Source organism: Haemorhous mexicanus, chromosome 1, assembly GCF_027477595.1.
Source record: "Haemorhous mexicanus isolate bHaeMex1 chromosome 1, bHaeMex1.pri, whole genome shotgun sequence".
NCBI classification, from domain to species: domain Eukaryota; kingdom Metazoa; phylum Chordata; class Aves; order Passeriformes; family Fringillidae; genus Haemorhous; species Haemorhous mexicanus.
In genome coordinates, this window is record NC_082341.1 from 8308868 (window position 1) to 8328434 (window position 19567).

Genomic DNA, 19567 nt, shown 5'->3' on the forward strand with positions numbered 1-19567 from the left:
TAACCTTCCTTCCTTCCTGGTCTGTCTTAAGTGAGGTGTCACCTTTGGCTGTTGGGAATGCATCAGTGAAAAAGCAGCTTTGATAGGCAAATTTGAGTTCTGCAAATTTCCTTAGGATTGTCAAAGATGTATTTTAAGATTTGTGATCTTGTGTGTCATTGAATTATGTAATTTCTTTGAAGATATGTTCTTAGTTTGGGATGTATTATTCATAAAAAATATTTAGCCTTCAGTACTTAGTCAAGTTTGTATCTTTTTTGTTCATGATTGACTTTTTTTTAAACCTAGAATCAGTCAGACTTGTCAGATGAAGAGCTGAATGATGATCTTCTGCAAAGTGACAATGAAGAGGAACAAGAATTTCGGTATTTCTTTTTTGAATCTTGTCTTGGATAACTCAAAGCTATGAATGACTCCTATTACTGATAACTAATAACTAACCTAAAGTTATTGGTATAAACTTAAAATAGTTTTCTTTTTACCTAGCCAGCCTACCTAGTGATTAGTAGCATTGTCAACATTTCAGTAAAATTATTTTTTGTTTATTTTGATCTAATAAATTTATTCAAATATCTTAAAAGCTTATAAGAAGAAATAGTGTCAGCTGCTGTGCATATAGAGTTAATTATAAGCACTTAGAGCTTTCTTTACTGCTTCAGTACTGCTTACTGTGGTAAGCTTCCTTCTCCTGATGCCAGATGATTTTTTTGCCTTTTCTTTTATATATCTTATCGCTTTTATGTGTCCTCAGTACGCTTAGCATGCATTCTTGTAATTCCTTAAATCTGATAATTTATCATAGTCCTAGTGTTGTGTTAGGCCAGGAGACCAAACATCCTAAAGGCCTTGTAGTAGGAGGCTGGAAAACCCTACACTATCTTGGAAAGCCAAGGTCCTCTCTCGAATTCATCCTGTAAATTGGAGATTGGGCCCAGCCAGGGGGGAATTCCTCGGGGTGGGAGGATATCACACTATTCATTCAAGCCTCTCATTGGGGCATCTTTGTTAGATATGCTGATCTGTAAGGTCTATAAATTGTATATGGGATCTATCATGTGTTGTGTGCATTTTGGTACATTCCACCTTGGTGAAGTGGTGCACCATAAGGATCCTTATTAAATACCAAGGTAAAAACCCTTTATCTCTTAACTGTGTATTCTTGCTCTTAATTTTTAGGACCAAAGGCATGGACATCACTCCATATAGTCCTTTTCTGCCATCTTTCTTCTAAAAAAAAATCTATCTTACCTCCTAAGACTCCGAGGAGGGGAATTTGTGACTTAAATATTTGTCTACAATCACATAGCAGAAAATTCTGAACAGACTTAATAGGATTAAGATATTTCCACGGGAGTTTACTGAGGATCCTGCCCTGTGAATACCCTGTGGCAATACAGTTTCTCAGCTGAATTATGGGCATTGCAAGTCAAAATGAATGTCTTGTTGCTTTTACTTTTCAAGCTGGACTGAAGTAGGAGAAAAGTTGTTTATAAGGCCAGAGTGATGCAGTGCCATTGCTGCTTTTACTGGCCTGTTTTTCCAGCTTTCCCTTATTGCATGCTGTGCAGGGCATGTCATCTGGAGGTCTATCAATATATGTATAACATACATAGGTGTATCTCCATCTCTGAGATCTCCTGTATTAGCTGTAATTAAGATAAGGACTCCTGTCCTTATGTTGGACTGATGAGGGTGTGATAAAATGTTCCACCATCAATCTCTTCATTGGCTGCCATTTTCTTCCCTAGGGGAGTGAGGGTTGGACTGTTCCTTCAAGAAGGGGAATCCCAGTTTTGCTGTATGTTCTTGAGACACCTGAGTAGCAGGGATGGCTGTGTGACCAAACACAGTGGTGATAAAACATCTCAAATGTGATGATAGTGCTCAGTGGAAGCAGGTTTCCTGTAGACAAGTTGTGCATTTTTAGCAGTTTTCTTGCCAGAGAGAGCCTTTCCCTTCCCCTTATGTTTCCAGTCAACCTTGTGTTTCTGTGGTTGTGAGGATAATGATAATCCTGCATAATGTCTTCACTTTTGTGTTAAATCTTCTCTCTCTTACAGGTGCAAATAGCTCAAAGCTGCCTGGGTCTTGTTCCCCCAAACTTAGGAAAATAGAGAATAATAGGAATGTTATTTAAATAGAAAAATCCTTTGTGTTCCTTATACACAGAGCTCTCAAATCAAGAACTAGTCTGCTGTTGATTAGTTGCTTTTTTGTGTTGATGGCACTGGCTTTTGTAAACAGTAAACCATGAGCTTTGCATTGCCTGCCTGCAGATTATAAACTTGCCAGGTTTTTCTATTGATTGGTTTTTTTCAGTGTCTGTGCTAGTTAAGAATGTCTTAATCATTTACATTACAGTTTGACTGTTTGTTTTATATTAATTAGAACATTGAATCTATCATAAAAATTCAAGTTCGAATTCAAGATAATCAAGAATGAACAATGTTAATACATTTAGTAAAAAGTATTTTACTTCTATATTCTGAAAGGTTGGGAAAACAGATGCAGTTATAGTCATGTTGTGTGGGTTTTTTGTTAGTCTTGGAATTAAAATTGAATCTGGTCTGCTTTGGTTACCAAGCAGGACTTTGCCAGTTTGAGCTGCTAAACCATCTGGTTGGTTTGATTCCCTTGGTCAAATAGCCTGCAGCTGGTGATAAGCTGCATTTTAGTATGCATTATGAGAACATGGCATGGAGTCAAATAGTGTATGGGATATAATTCTGTCCACCAACTTGGAGATTTTACGTTTGCTGGCTTTGTTTTGCTGAATCTTTGTGAGTAGTTGCCAGTTAGACTTCAGCCTCTGAATTGTCCCCCTATCCCACAGCTCTCCAGGTGTCACAGTGAGCCTCAATGCCACATCTGGCATCCTGACATCGTACGAGTCCATCAACGATCCCTCACTGGAACACGAGTCTGAGTATGACCAAGGGGAAGATGAAATTGGTTATGACAAATCTGAAGCACCTGAAGAGTATGCATCAGAGTATGCAGAGGAAGGACATTATGAAGGCAATGATCCTGAACTGACAGAAGACCAAATAGAATATGGGGAAGAGCCTGGAGAAGAAGATGAAGTGCTAGACCTTGAAATCAATGAACCCCTAGATGAATTTCCAGTGAGTTTCCTTCTATTGTATCTTCAAAGATAACATTGCTTCACGTGCATGGGGTTTTAGACTGATTTAAAATCTGTTTACCTCCCTGGGGAGGAGGGGAAATTAGACCTATTATCACTGTCTGCCAGTTTCTTTATCTAGGCTGTGACAAAGTTTGTGTTGACAGCTTGTTTGGCGGTAGGTAATGCTCCTTTGTCATGCTGGAAAGCAGTTGAGAATCATGACCTTGAGGGTTGTATCCTTAAGGAAGAAAACTGCTTTGTGTGGTGGAGATACACTGCCAATTGTTAGAAGTACTTAATGCAAAAGCTTTTATCCAGGCTTTAGACAAGATCTGATAAAGTCCTTCCAAGGTGAAAAGATTATTGACCTGCTAAAGACATCTTTAAGGTGCTAATATCCCAAAGTGATTGATGTCCTGCTTGTTCATCCTTTTTGTAACTGAGAGCTGTCTAAACCTGAATAAAGAGATTGGAGGTTAGTTCAGAAAATGTCACCTGCATAATTCAATATAATTTAAGCAGCGTATTAGAGAACATGCACTGACTTTAATTGTTAATGAAATGATTTAATCAAAACTGTATGTGATCAGTGAGGTGTTTGAAAATACAAGCAAACTTAAGCAAGATTTTGCTTTTGTTCTAATGTTTATAATTTTTCAGAGTTGAACCCACTCATATGTAAGCCCTTGCAGAATGCTTTAAGAATGTTTATATTTGATGGGGTGAAATCTGATGTTAATGTATATGTGCTATGGCCAGAAAGTCCTGCAGTGTTTGCTTTGTGAATTTGTAATCAGTTAATGCAGATGTATAGAAGTAGTTGGGACAAACAGTATTAAATTGGATATTTATGATGACATTGCTGTGATATGAATGGAAACTGTTTTGGTTTTGAGAATTTTGGAATCACTGTCTAGTTAAAAGCCTTGCTAATTATGCTGTATGTGTGCCACATCACTTATAGTTGACTGTTCCCAGAGATGCAGTACTTCTCTTCCACTCTGGAAGCTGCAGCAGTGCAGCCAGAGCCCACCTCTTCATTGGCCTTGTGTCTTTTCACCTTCCTATTTACTGCTTTAGGATGAAGATTACATGCAATCATATAATGAGCAAGCAATGGAAGAACAAGGAGAGTATGCAGCTGATGAGGAGTTGGAAGAATCCCAGACAATGGCTAATGAATCAGAAGAGGTATGTCATGAATTTAATGGAAATTTTAAGTAACTAGTTCTGTAACAATTTTGTAGAATTGTACATACTGTTGGGTAAGAATTGATGCAGCATTTCCACTGTTGAATTATTGGTGGTAGTATGGTAGTACTCTGAATAAAATTAATTGTGATAACATCTATATTGTCAGATACATCAGATCCCCTCTACCCCTTTGGATTAGAATCATAAGGGAATGGCAAAAATGTGCATATTTAGTTTTGGCTTCAACATTAGAAATTTCTGGGGCCCATTTGGGTAGGAAATGACAGTAATACTGCACAGTCTGTTAAATCTCCAAGAGCTGTGGTGCTTCCCTTTCCAGATGGGTCATTATTGCTGTTGGGATGTACATGCAGTTCTTGGGTATCATCCTTTGAGGAGGAGTGTAAGCATGGAAGGTTTGGTATTTTAGACAAAGAGATGGTTGTTTTGAAAGTTGTGTTGAGACTGAAATTCCTGTGAGTTTTTATCTTCTTCAGTGGGGAAAATTGAGAGTTCCTTCTTTTGCAATAAGAAAGCTTATGCTAAAGTCTGCCAAGTATGCATTCACTAATTATAGCCTGGTAGTGATGCCTAGAAGTTTTTTAGCTTTTTATATATTTTTCATACATCTACAGCCTTGTAGATTTTTAATACATATCTGTGTTGGTTCTAGTATTTTCCCTGCCCTCCCTCACAGTTAAACAAACCTTTACTATGCAGTCTTGAAATTCTGTTTAGTCTTATTCTTAAGAAGAGAATTCCTGACAAGGACATCTTATGTTCTACCAGAACCTAAGAGACATAACAAGAAAAAAGGGAAAGAAGCCCCTGGACCAACTGAACCCAGGGCTGGGTTACTGGAGTAACTGATTTCTTATTGGATGTACTGGCTAGATAAACTGATTAATTAACCTTGCAAAAATTACAGGAGTCCTGTATCATGCATGTGCAGTGTCATATTTTGTGCACCTGCAAGCTTTCATAAAATAATTGGTTTTTTATCTTACCACTTCAACTGTGTGGCAAGGTTTTTCCTTTTGTTATTAGGCAAGAGTATCACAACCATTTTTAATTTACAGCAAGTTTTTGATGTAGGATTTTTTTTTCCTTTCCCCACCCGGAATCTGCTTTAATATTACTTTTATTCCAGTTCTTAATTAAATAGGATTGAATGGATTACCTGCTGAGAAGTGTAGTCAGAGTATATTTCCTCTTTGGAGCTTTAACTCATCAGGAAATTAATTCCTCAAAGACACAGCAGCATTACTGTATGAAGTTCTCACAACTGGGTGTGCTGTGATGCTCCAGTTGTATGAAACCTATCTTGGTAAAACAACATTTCTTGGTAGGTGGAGATCTGCATTGAAAGGGACCACCTGCATCCTTCAGCCTCCACTGCTGCAAGCATAACATCTTGTACCAAATACACATTCCTGTCATTAATTTCCTACTTCCCAAGTGTTAAAATCTGCCCTTCAAAAGAACTGTGAAATTCTTGAATGCTTTTTATTCCTTCAGTGGATTGATGATACACACTTTGTTTTGTTGTTTTGGAGGTGAACTGATGCGTTTGTGGTGTCTGCAGCCACAGTCTGAGATTATGGACACAATGCACATCATGTAAAGTTAAATACATAGCTGGGACTCCCTGCCAAACTTATTGCTGTAAAAAAACACAGCTTCATTTTGGGAGTATGAACTTCAGAGTGAGAATTCTCTAAAAATCAAATTGTCTAAATTTGTCAAATTCAGAATTAAATTAGTGTCATTCAAGAGGTACCATCAATGCAAGTTTTAAATTTGTTTTGTAAAGGAAGCTTTTATGGAATTTGTTCATCATATATGGTGAATGTTTTGGCCATACCTTCAGTTACTCTACATTTTGGCTTTATTCTGATGGTTGGTAGATTTTCCAAAACGGTACTATCTTTTTGTTCCTTCATGATTTTGTATGGATCTTACTTCCATTTGGCAGTAGGCTCACAGTTGCACTCTCCAAACAATACCACCATGGGAGAGAACCTTTGTAGAGTATTCACTTCTGTTCATTGCGTGGTTAGATACCTGCCTCCAGCTCTGAAGAGTTTTGTTCTTCATTCAAGTGTTATTTAACAGCATTTTTCCTTAAATCTCATAACATTCAGTGCTTGTAAACAGGGGTAAGGGTTGGCATTCTCCTGCAACACAAGAGTGGAGCAGTAATGGATGTGGTACAAAGAAAGAGCATTATTATCTCTTGGTTGAAATTTGGCATCTGAATAGCAGAGAAGGATGTTGGGTGGTGTTTTGTTTTAAACAGTTACTGCATTAAAACCAGCTAAAGCCCCTTAATATATTGCATGAAGAAATCTTTTTGTAAACTAAGAGAAAAGCTGACTTGATGGGGAATTGAAACATGACGGGGGGAAACAAGTGAATAAGGGAGTTGAGACAATTGTTACAAGTGGCACTCAGGTGGGAGAAGTGAGGAATAGGCAGGTAAACTTTGTTTTTGAAACAGTGCTTAAAATTTGAGAACTTGAATTAATAAATAAACAACATTCTGTGTGGTTTCCTTGAAAAATGTAGCAGTGCTTCAGAAAAGTTTTTTGCCTTCCTGAGGTATAAAGCAAAACCCAACACCCAGAAGTTTCAGCAGCAAATAGGTGTGACAGAGCAGCCATATGATGTATCATGTCCTAAATATTTTAGAGGGAAAATAACACTAATTACTTCCGTGAAGTGTTCATAAAAATTAAATCTCAATAAATTAGAATTCATAATGTCTTTGTTTTATATTGAAAGTAATCTGTGAAGTCAATGATAGAGGATTTATGATTGCATAATTTAAACTGTGTCTTGGGTTATGCTGATAAGAAGTGAAGAGTACTTTAGTCAAGAAAGCATTTCATGAAGAAGTGCTGCATACTGCTTTTATTTTGATAGAGTAAAGGCTTGGGAAAAAAAGACCACTTTGTCTGATGTGTTGCATCTGTGCTTAGCCACAACTTCTGCATTTTAGTTCTGTTGTTCAGGTTTGAAAACATGACCTGGCAGCCTAGAGGAAAGTGGTGAAAAGAGTGCAAATCAAAACAGCCAATTTTTAAACATATTTTAAGGCACTTAGATTTGTTTTTTGGTTCCACTTTTCATCTGTGGAATTGAGGTGCCCTTGGAATAGGTATAATCTCCTCCTATCTGCTCTGTTATTTCTTGATCCCTGGGATTGAACAGTTGCAGCTTCTTCAGTGTTAACCTTTAGCAGATGTCTCCACTTCCTTTTTTTATGGCTTGTTAGTTAAAGTTCTTTGTCTCACCATTAATTTAGTTGTTTTTGCACATCTTCTGAATGTCTGGCACAGAGCTCTCCTGGACCGTGTCTGGGAGGGTCCCATGTCTTGGGGGGATCATGCTGTCAGTGTTTCTGCAGCTTCCCTTGGGCTGTGTCTGTTACCATTCCTGCAGCTGTCTGTAAGCTGCTCAGGGCAGGAGCACTCAGCCCTTCTCCACAGCCATAACCCAGGGTGAGGAGTCCTGCTCAGTGGCTGGGGTTTAGGGCATAGTTATTGAATGAGGATGGCAGGAGCCCCTGACCTCGTGGCAGAAGAAAGGTCATTCTGTTTCTATGCAAGGGTCAGCAAAGCTCTTTGGTAGCTTTGTGCAAGGTGTCATAGTGGGAAATGTAAAGCTCCCTTTGGGAAGCCTGGGCTGGTGAGTCCAATCCAGTGACCTCGAGTGGCCATTCAAGGACTGTTAATATCTGTGCAGAGATATTCATGATTAGCAGGTATTAAAGCAAATCCTGTAAGTAATAATATGGCTTAATTCTGTGTCTGCAGTTGTGTCTTTTAGAAACATAGAATCCATTCATGCTGTAATCTTGGCAAAACAGCTTCTTCTGTTCAGCTGGAAGGTGGAAAAGATCATGTAGGAATCTTGCATTTTCCAGCTGCAGAACAAACTGCAGGGGAAGGGTGTGTGCTCCTAACCTGCTCAGCCAATCTTTCCTGGAGCTGTGTGGAAAGAACATATGGGTGACTGTCAGACATGTTTGTGTCTCCATTGCATAAATCCCTCAATAAAAGGTGTAATCAGATTTGGACATGGGTCAGTTACCATTCTCCAGCACTGCCTTGTCTTGGTGCCTGCTTTTTCATTAGCTCCTTTGATTCTTTTTTTGTCTTTGATATTTAATGCTTGTATGGCTGTTGCTGGTTTATGGGTGGCATGAGCATTATGCTGATGAATAAAGTGAGTCAGACCAAGACTTCAGAATTGGTATAAGTGGGTAAGAGTAGAATAATGCTAGTCTAGAAAAGTTTGGAATTTTTTTTATTGTTCTGTGAGTAAGTAGTTGTGCGATAGTCTGTCAGAAATTGGGATGTTTTCTTTTTAGAATGGATTTTTTTTTTCCCAGAATGAATAATTGTCAAAATGCAACAGAGTTTCAGGGTTTTGTAACAGCATTTAATTAAAACAGCAGAAATTTTCAGGACAGCGAAAATTGTCATTACCCTTTCTAGTTCTGATTCTGAAGTTTGAGCTACACATAGAGCCTTGCATGATTAAGTTTAGCACTCACAGATGTGATTACATGACTGAGACTAGTCTTTGATTAATAAAAACCAGAATTCCGATGTAGATTTTAAGGGCCTGGATGTGTCTGGGGTTTTGTGCTTTAGAGTAAAGCAGGAGGCTCAGTGTAGAGTAAGCATGTCTTGCAGAACAGCTGCTCCAGTTCTGACTTCCAAATCCTGATCCTGAAGGAAAGGTTTCTGAAAAGAAGAAGGGAGACGGTAAAATTGTGGGGTTTGTGATATTTATGAAAACACAGATTTAATAGAGATATTGCTACTCCTTGCTCTTTTGGGAGTCCCTCTTTTCAAAGTAAAATGCCAGCCCTGTCTTTCTCTTGGTGTTGTTTGTTTTCATTAAACCATGTTAGCTTCTCTTTCCTTGCTAACATCCCTCCTCTGTTCCACAAGTATCAAATGCTTGCCCTCAAAGGTATTTTGATTGTATGTGGATATGTTAATTAGACCAGTTGTGCTCAGTTGGGTTTGCTTTTGAGGTTTGGATTTCTTTCAGTCTTGTTGAAGGTGGTTTTTTTGTCCTGCTTTCCCTGTTGTTTTTACCTGCTTTTTTTTTAATATGATGAAGTTGTTACACCAAAATAAATATATTTATAATGTGAAAGCCTTAAAACCTTTTGTAAAATTTGACGTTCTTTTAGCTATATATCTTAAAGCAGTTTTGTGAGGTCACGAAATGGAGTGCTTAAAAGTTTCTCTGGAATGGATAACACACAACTTGGGATCAGTAGCCCATTAAAGCCCTGTAACTAAGTCTACAGATCATTTATTCACCTGGCCAAAGCTGGAGTAGATTGGAGCTTGAGTTCTTCAGGATTGCTGTCTTTTTTAAAGCAGAAACTGTTTTGCCAGGTCACCGTCTCTGATCTTGCTTCACACATTTTTATTTTGGTTATGGATGAAGTTAGGCTGCTGGATAGGGAAATTTGCAATTTCTTGCACAATTATGGCATTAATTCTTTCTTGATTTGTGATTTAAAATCTGTCTGCCTGACTTTCACACTTGCTGTGCCTTTCTCTATAAAAATTTCTGCACTGATCTGGTTAATTAGAAGATTAAACCATTTCTACATGTTAGATTTGGCTCATTTTTTAACTGTCTTCAAGCAGCATTAAATTTATGATGTGTTTAGTAGCTTTGCATTGAATTAAAATGCATGTGCATTTTAATTTAACAGGCTCTAAGAAATTAACAAGTAGTCTTGTACGAGAAATAATCAAATACACAGTAACCAACATTTTTTATGTGACACTGGCATTTTCACCAGGCCTACATGTGAAAATGGAAATTTTTTTTAGTTTCTCTTCATTTGAAGGAGAGGGACCCATTTTCATGTGGATCATTGTTTTATTTAAATAAATGTTTTCTGTTTTAGAGAGAACTGGAAAATAAATTCTAGAAGCATTCCAATAGCATCCAGAATACAAATATAGTATTTTCAAATTTATCCAATCCTATTCTTATTCTCCTCATCAGTTACTGAATTGAAACTGGGAAGTATTTGAGGAGCAAAGTAAAGGCACACATACCTAGAGGAATGGGATTGAGATACAAGGTTATCTTTGTTGTTGGTTGGTTGGGTTTTTTTAACAGCATGGTACTGACAGTTGTTAAAAGATGAAAAAAAAAATAGGATTTTGCTGTTCTTTTTATTTGAATTTGGTAGTAACCAAGGTTTGCATCATAGTCAATTCAGTGATAAAAATCTGTGTGCAGAAGTACCTACTAATCAGATGGAGGTTCTAACTGGACTTTGAATAATCCCTTAAATATTACAGCAAATTTATTTTCTAAATATATTTTACTTTATTGCTTATTATGTAGTACATATATTTTTATTAAAAAAAAATTACCCTCTCTTAAATGTTCACAGAATTCTGTATGAGCACCATGTATAGTGTCAGCCAAATTTGTAAAAGGGGCCTTTTAAAGAAAGCTTTGCTTTTGATACTGTTTACAAGAGACTTGGTTTTTTGAGGCTGCATGTCCTCTGGTTTTTGTGATTTAGGCAGCTATTGGGTCTCTGGAACTTCAAGAAGAAACAAAAGAAGAGTCTGATGAGGAGGAGGATGATGATGAAGAGTCTGGACGATTACGTTTCAAAACCGAACGGAAAGAAGGAACGATCATCAGGCTCTCAGATGTGACAAGAGAAAGGAGAAACATTCCAGAAACTCTGGGTGAGGTTTTGTGGCATTGGATTGTTTTGCAGAGCTGTAATGAATGGTAGTGAAAGCAAAGGGTGTTTTAGCTGAGGTGCATTCCAAATGTGTTTGCAACCGTAAGACCATGTTTCTACAAACCACATAGAGACTGCATCTTGTTTATACAAAAGGTGGCTTGACAAAACAGAATATTTTTGGAACAAGAGTGCACTGGAATAACTAAATTTCTGCACATAATTGCAAGGTAAAGGACAATTGCATTTGTTTTCATCTATCTGTGGGTTTATTCTTTAGTTTAATATAAAAACAAGACCAGCCAATAAGGAGAAAACCTTATAGTGGAGCTTGACTGTTAAAGGAACAGTGATTTGAATTAGACTTTTAAATGTAATTCTAAATGATCTGGGATGCAGCTCTGAGACATAAAGAAAAGATGAGTGCACATGTAGATGATTCTATAAAGAGGTTTTTAAACTAATGTTTGGCAAAACCACAATATTGCTGTTGTGAAATGGTTTCTATTCATACTAGTTTTTCTTAATAATTTGTTGATAGAGACCAGATAACTGACCATGTGGTAGAAGGTTAAACCACAAAAAATTCTGTTTGCATCTATAAATATCTGATTCCTTTAAAGATTATAGAGCAAATTTTTGCAGCTGCTATGGTTTAAAAATGAAATTTCATTGCAGACCTACATCTCCTTACTCTAAAATATGAACATAGTTCAGAAAACACTTAAAGTGGAATTAACATTTCAGTTGAAGTTACAAACGTAATTTCCATCCTGTCACATTTTGGTGACCTTTTGTGACAGCTTGTCTCTATTGGAGGAGTGCATTCTTACTTACTGATTAAAGATGTCATTTGAAACCATTTTATTACCAGCAATAGTGAAATTAATCTTGACACTTAGAGACACTAGAAAAATAATTGCTGATTCACTGCATTAACTGTGTGTGAGAATTGTACGGTCAAGATGAGACCAAGTTTGTGCTGGTAAAAAAGCTGTAAAAATACGGTGTTCTCAGTAATTTTGCTAAGATATTTCCTAAACATTTCTTCGTCCAAGATAATGTAAAGAATGGATTTTCAAAGTTCAGAAGATGGGTGTTGTAGGACAGCCCTGCAATTGATTTCTAGCAATACCAAGTTTGTCACCTTTGATAAGAAGTACATATCTTCTTTCAGTGCCTGTAGATGAAGCCTTCTCAGAGTGGGAATTGTTGTTAATCTCTGGATGTAGTTAGATCTTAAAGAATGTGAAGAGGAAAAATGTCTTTGGTATTACCAAACTAAAGTATTCCCTTTCTAGCTATTAAAAAATACACAATTCAAACCCTTAGACTTCTCCAGAACCAATTGCAAAGTGCTAACAAAGGTCATTTGACTGTGGCAGTACTTCTTGTTATTCCCTGCTTAGTTGGCTTATGTTCACTGTGATGCCTCATGTCTGAGATTTCAGGCAGGGCTGGGAAATTGAAGTGAGTGTTCTAAATTTGTCCACTTACTCTGTGTCCAGAATCACAGAGTAAAATCAGTTTGCAGATCTGGATGATGAGGAGACATGACAACATACTGCATATATATGTAAATTAATATGTGCTTGTAGTTGTGCACGAGTTCTCAGCCAGAGAGGAGCTGTATTCATGACTGAATACCTGCCTGTGCTTGGAAGAGCCCAGAGAAGGAAAGAGAATCTCTTCCTCTGCTCATCCCCTCTTTTCTTGAGCAGTCTGAGGTTGCTTTCAGGGAAGCAGGGACTGTTTCTGTTGCTTCCCTCCTTGCAAAACCATCTCCCATGCCTTCTCTGCTTGATCTCTGTGTGTGGGACACAGTGCTCTCAAATTCAATATGCAGCCCCCTTCATAGTAGAGCTGATTATATTTTGCTGTGTGGTGATGTGTGGCTACGTGCAGCACTTGAGGTGCTTATGGCATCAGTCTTCTGCAAGAGGGTTCTGAACCTGCACTTATGTGTCTAAGCAGAATTCTTCACAAGTTGGACAGTTGCCCTCATAGGCATGTTGTGGAGGAAGTATGCTTGATGTAATCTTATTTTTAAAATCCAGTGGTTATATTATACTTCTGTGGTCATAGATGTAGAATGAATGTGAATTTGTGTGTGGTTTTGTTTGGAATTTTTTCCCAAAGTTGGTCCCTACTCTGGCTGAAAAACTGAGGGTGTGGACTGTGCCTTTAAGGACATGGCCTTAAAAATTTGAGAAATTTTGTGTAAAGTGAGGAGAAAAACAATTGATGTATTTTAAAGAGAGTGATGTTCCACATCCAAGATTGACAGACTTGACTTTGCATGGATGCTGTCATCCCTTCCCCAAGCTTAATCAGCAGTGTTCTGAACTAATTGTGTTTGGAGTGGCCCATCCTTTGTTGGATGCTCAACAGGCTGAGAGACTTGGCCATAGTCTTGCTTTTTAGGAAGCCTAGATCTGTTCCCAGGTTCATTAAAAATTGCTTTCCTCACATATGATCTAAGCTATTTAATAGGGACTTGCTTCTTATTTTGCTTGACCATCATTGGTAGGTACTTCTTGCACTGACTGAACTTTATTTTCCAGACTACAGCCTTGCTGAGTTCAGGGTTGTAGTGTGGAAAATGTCAGAGAAATTACCCTTCCTGTTCTATTCCTGGGAAAACAAAACAACTGTCCAAGCAGCAGAACACCCAGGATGCCCTGCAGGACTTGGATAATTTCTGGATAAGGGATGGAGAGTTACTCATTTGCAGGGGATGGAGAGTTCCTCTTTTGCAGCATAGTGGCACTATTTTCCCCCTTGGGTGTATGGAGAGTAGGGGTCTGTCTTTCAGGCAGGTCAGGTCAAAGCCCACATTTGCCCTTCAATGTTTGTGGGTTTCTGAAGAAACACAACTTGTTTCAGGTGTGGAGAGGAAGAAGACTTGAAATAAAAGCCTGGATGGTTTTTCCCATTTAACCAACATTTTTGATCCCTGGCAGCCAAAGATGGCTATGGCAGATCTTTTACTTGAATCTAATGCTTTTAATTGCTTTGGGCAAGAGTACATTTCTCTTAATTTTTGCCAGAAATGCACATTTCATACTAAGACTTGAGGGACTGTGGTTCCTTCCCTCATTCTAAGCATTCTGTAATATTTTCCTGATAAAGCCTGATTGTCTTGGGCTCTGCTTTGCCTTGAGGGCAAAGGCAGCATTTCATAAGAGTATTTGTTAAGGCTTTATGCCATTCAATTGTGGTGTCAGAGTGGAGACAAAAGGAGGTAGAGAAACTTGTCTCATCACCAATGTGCAAAAATGAAACAGGAAACTCGGGCAGATCCTGGGCTTTTAGAAGTCTGTCATGTTTGCTGTGTTCTTACAGGCCATAAGTAAGTTCAGAACTTTTAAAAATTGAAAAGCTCCTGCTTTGGAGGTGCTGAATACTTCTGAAAACTGGGACGTGCAAATTTACAATCTTTGCAGCTTGGTCATGCGGGTAGTTTTTGTAGCAAAGTAAGAACAACTGCTGCAGAGGGAATGCTCAGTGCTCACCCTTTTCTGCCCTACTGTCAATCCTCAACTTCAAAGACTAAGTGAGATTACTTATGAAGATGTTTAAGATGGTGGTGGTTTAAGTAGCTTTGGCCTTTAGACTCACAAGAAATTGTTAGAGTTTTCTAATTGATTTAGTTATGTATTCTTGGGAGAGGATATCTCGTTGTGTGGAGACAGAGTAGTAATGTCTCCTGCCAGATACTAATTACTTTAATTCTGATAATATGGCCACTGTGTGTAGTATTGACAAGTAAATACCATATTAATTCAAAATATGCTTTTATTTGTCACGAGTGTGTTTGGTTTTAGTAATTTAATTTTGCGTTGTTAGAGGCAGCAATCAATACTAGGGGTAACAAAGGATCTGACTAGCACATGGCAAAAGATTCAGCTGCATGTTTGATTTAAAGTTTATGTAAGTGAGTGAAACCTGGTGAGTGGTTCTGCTTATGCTTTCATGGTGCGTTTTCTGAAGTCTGTTGTAGACCTTTTCTGTGTTTTCAAGTGATTTCATTACCTGGGTCTATTACTGCATCATTTCTTATTAATGTTGTCAGCATTTGTCCAAGCAAATTTGGACAAATTTGTCATCTTTGCTGAGTACCATGTGTTTTCTGGTGTTTACCTGTGTTGTGAGTTGGGTGGGTGTTACCAGCAGCCATGGGTTTGACTAGACCTGAGCACAGATTTTAATGTGTGCTCTCTCTTCAGTGGAATTACCACTTGTGAAGTACAGTTGGTTCTTGAACCACGTAAAGTAAAACAAAAATTAAGTAGTTATGTACTAGAAACACTTCAGCAAGCAGAAATTCCTTCTTTGGAATAGACTAATGTGCAGAAGAGTCTGGTGCATAAAATCTGTTTATATGGAAGGCTCAACAGATACTTTACTGTAAAGTTTACTGCAGATTCATTGTCTTGCATGACATCTGCAGATAAGTGAGATGTTAAAGATAACAATACTTTGAGGGGAGCCACAGCCTCCTCTTAGAGCATAAGGCAGACTTCAATACCATCTTGAAAAGGAAAACAACCAAACCTTTTTGTTCCTGTTTGTTTCGTTTATCTGCTGCTTTTTGCCTGTGCAGAGGACAGAAGTATCTGTGCTTTTTCCTTTTAAAGATGTCTTTAACAAATTGTTAACATGCCACCTAAAGGAGATCAAAGTGCCTGCAAATTTTATGTTAGTTGCAGGGATTCTTCTGTAGTTCTAGCAGTGTTTTATTTGTCATTGTGTTTTCCACATTTTCAGCACAAAGCTAAAATAATTTTCCCCATTTCTTTCTTGACAGAGCTTTCTGCAGAAGCCCAGGCAGCACTACGTGAGTTCGAAGAGAGGGAAAGGCAGCTTAAGCAGGGGCGATACGGCTCCAGGAGAGGAGGGAGAAGAGGAGGCTCAGTTATGTGCCATGGAATGGGAGAACAAAGGAGAGACAATAATGATAGGGGAAGAATGAAGGATCACAGGCCTGCACTGCTGCCAAACCAGCCATCAATGGTACCTTTCAATCCTTAGTATTCTTTGAGCATCCTTACAGGAAGTTGTGGAGAAATGCATTTTAAATCACGAATCTTTGCAAAAATGGAATGTATATTCCAGTGTAGACCTGCTTTTTCAGGGCACTCTTAGGCAGTATGGGCTTTGTGTGACATGATGATTGTAAAGTATGTGCTAAGTCCTGTTACTGGCTTCACCTTGAGCAATCTTAAGACCTCTAAATGAAAAGTGCTTTTTGACTGATGAATCATAGTCAGACTTATCTGCTGGTTTGCATGAGGATGGAGGAAAAACTGAATTCCTCTGAGAAGTCTGCATACAACATGGAAACATGTTCAGTCAGTATTATTTATAATGCAGTTTAAAAAAAACGATTCTGAAAAATACTTCTTGGGTTCTGTCAGGGTAATATTTTTGCTGATACTTCTTTAAAAAATGTATTTGCATATAAGCTATGTTACTGTGGAGGTAAATAAAACCTAAGGACAGTAATCAGCACTTCACTACTAGATAAATTATTATTTTTGGATTTCAAATGAAATTTAGCTTTTTTACTACTTTCTATTTCTCTGCTGTGCTTTGTATCATGATATTAAAACTTTACTTTTTCCATCAAAAAAACCTTAAAAAAACCAAAACCATCTCCAGCAAGTGATCAAGAGGTCAACACTTATTTTTGTTCACTGTCATAAAATATACTGGAAGCTGAGATTGTAGAGCAAAGTCTTTATATATCTTTGCAGGACAAGGTCATCTGTGTTAAACAAAGGTGATTTTTTCTAACAGCAGTAAGTAGGTGCTGGTCACTGCAGGAGTCAGTGGATATCTCAGTGCTTGGGAGCCCTGCAGTAGTAAATTTTGTGCTTTTTAAGCAGTGAAAGTTGAATATTTTTTTTCTGTTTTGCTACAGTCCTTGCAAGCTCTTTTGATTTTAAATGTAAATATTTTTGTGTTCATCACAGTGTCTTGTGCATACTATGTAGCTGCTTTGCTTTATGTATACTGAAAGAAACAAGAAACAGTCTGTTACACCTTTTGTTGCTAAAAGGTTGCCTCTTTGGGTCTCTTCTTGCACTGCCCCTTGGAAGTTGCTGGTCTAGGACTGAGCTCCGTTAACAGTGACTTGAGAGGCAGAAGAACGTCACTGAGAAGAGACACTATTATTTTTTTTATTAGCACTGATTTTGGCCATTTGATTCTGAGAGTTGAGCAGCAAGAGACTTTTCTGTGTTTGGAAGGATACCTTTGAAAGATATCTTCAGATGAGTTTTTTCTTCAAGCAGTATGGATAGGTGTGCTGCACTGATATTGAATAGTATTTAATTTGTGCTGCACTGATATCTGAATTTGTATTTTGACTCTTGTTGCTAGTTTTAGGTCTGTTATCTGAGAGAGGCTCTTGTATACATGAGACAAAAGGTAGTGGATTAGTTTTGGTACTAGCACTCAGGTTTATGTGGAGATCACTAGAAATCTTATTGCAGTTAATAACACTGACATATGCAGAGCCCTGACTATGTATGAAACTAGTCAGTTTCACTGTTAAAAATGAGTGAATGTGTCTGCATTCCCTGTGCTTCTTTGCTCTTTGTTGCTTTCTCTTTCACATGAATGTTTTTGATTGCTCCTTTGCTTTCCTGTGCTGATGGTTTTTAGTGGATCCAGTTGATTATAAGGAAAAGAAGTTTCTCTGTTCATAATTGGCCTTAATTGTTCTCCAGAGATGTCTTGGTTTTGTACTCATTTATGTCAGGATATTTTAACTTTAAAGCCTAGTGACTTTGTTCTTTTGTCTGACTTTAGACTCACTCACAGAGGTTAATTCCAACACACCAGCAACCTGTTATGAGTCTGTTCCAGCAGCAACAGCAGCAGCAGCAACAACAACAACAGCAGCAACAGCAGCAGCAACAACAGCAGCAGCAGCAACAGTTACAATCTCTGCTTCCTTTACAGCATCAGCATCATTCTTCTCCTCCTCCAGGGCTACATATGCCCCCTCAGATAGAAACACCTCGAATAATGATGACTCCCCCTCCAGTGACCCCTCAGCAGCCGAAGAACATCCACATCAATCCGCATTTCAAGGGGACGGTGGTGACGCCTGTACAAGGTGAGCTTTCTGAACACCTTGCCAGTCATGCAAGTGTGACTCATCTCATTCTTTGCCAGAGATGGAACAATTTGTTTGTTTATCACTTCATGGAAATGTGCTTCAGGCTGCTGGTTTTTTTCTTGAAGCTTGAAACAAATGTTTTGCCTGAAGTAAGACATAATGTTGTTGGACTGTGGCCAACTGAACAAGCAAAGCCTTTTCAGCTTTTACCATCTTTGCTATTCTAATGTAAAGCCTGAGAAGAGCAGGAAAAATGGAAACTGAAAAGGGATTGTGCTTTTCAAAAAACAATAAATGTCATTTTTCAAAACTAGGAAAGTACTGCAATTTGTAAATTTCCCAGGACTGTCTACAGTTTCAGTGAGAGGGTACTGAGGCATTCCTTGCAATGTAATTGGCCTGTGAAAGATACCAGTTGCTGTCCTTTCTTGACAAGATACATGCCCTCAATTCTTTCACAGAAGCACATCTCTAATTGTTTTGATTTGCAGACAGGTGTTTTCTCTAAGTTAACACAAACATTTGGGCTGTGCTTCTTAGGGTAGCTCTCAGCAAAGCTGTTCATGGTACTGCTTATATAGGAAGTGTTTAATCCCAAAGAGGGTTAAAAAAGATACCTGCATAGCACTGATTTTTGATTACGTTGGGACACGACAGACTAAAGAAATACATAAATATTTATACATATTTGCCATTAGGTTTTCAGTCTTTCCCCTCCCCCCCCTTCACATCAGCAGAACTCCAAGCCAGTGCTATCTTTGCTTCATTGATTTGACCAGTGAAAAGCAGGAATTTGGCAGGGAAGAATATTGCTAGTGTATGGAGGTCTGTTTTGCTGCTCACATATGGCTTTGTCAGAGAATTTATTTTGCTTTTCCCTGTGGTGCTTCCCACAAAATTATGCATCAGGACAGATTATCTGGAAACACTCCAAAAGAATCTTTACTTTTGCATTTGTACCTTCTGTGCAGTTTTCTAGCACCACCAAAGAAAGTTACTGTTTAATGAGAAGCAAAAATCGCTTTTAGACTATTCTAGATGCCTTTTCTTTGTCCCTATGAAACAATATCAGATCTTTTCTATCTAGGTAAGCAATAATGTGATCATAATCCTGGGAATGGCTGCTGAGGGTTTGTGCATTTGTCTAATGTCAGAAGTATCCCAGTGTATTTTCTTCCTTTGTCTGAGGAGTCCTTTTTTCACATTGCTGGGCAGCTTCAGGCTCTTCTCAGCTTTACCACTATGTCTGTGGCACTGTAGCTTGCAGGTCTCTTGCTTGATCTTGTTCACAGTCTGTTTTTCAGTCTTTATGCACATCCTCATTTCCAGAAAGTTGTGTACCTCCTGCAGGTTAGGAGATCTT

The 19567-nt window shown here is 38.2% G+C and overlaps 1 protein-coding gene across 5 annotated transcripts in view; it reads left to right on the forward strand.

The window, feature by feature from the left end:
* Positions 1 to 19567, forward strand: part of RBM33 (RNA binding motif protein 33) — a 98889-nt gene that overhangs the window by 18563 nt on the left and 60759 nt on the right. For 4 of the 5 annotated variants that reach the window (XM_059839600.1, XM_059839610.1, XM_059839629.1 and 1 more), the window contains exons 4-9: positions 289 to 365; positions 2834 to 3125; positions 4208 to 4318; positions 10902 to 11073; positions 15883 to 16088; positions 17892 to 18201. In XM_059839600.1, coding sequence (XP_059695583.1) covers positions 289 to 365; positions 2834 to 3125; positions 4208 to 4318; positions 10902 to 11073; positions 15883 to 16088; positions 17892 to 18201 — 1168 coding nt within the window. The remainder of the gene's footprint in view (positions 1 to 288; positions 366 to 2833; positions 3126 to 4207; positions 4319 to 10901; positions 11074 to 15882; positions 16089 to 17891; positions 18202 to 19567) is intronic. The other variant, XM_059839619.1, reaches the window with a different exon arrangement.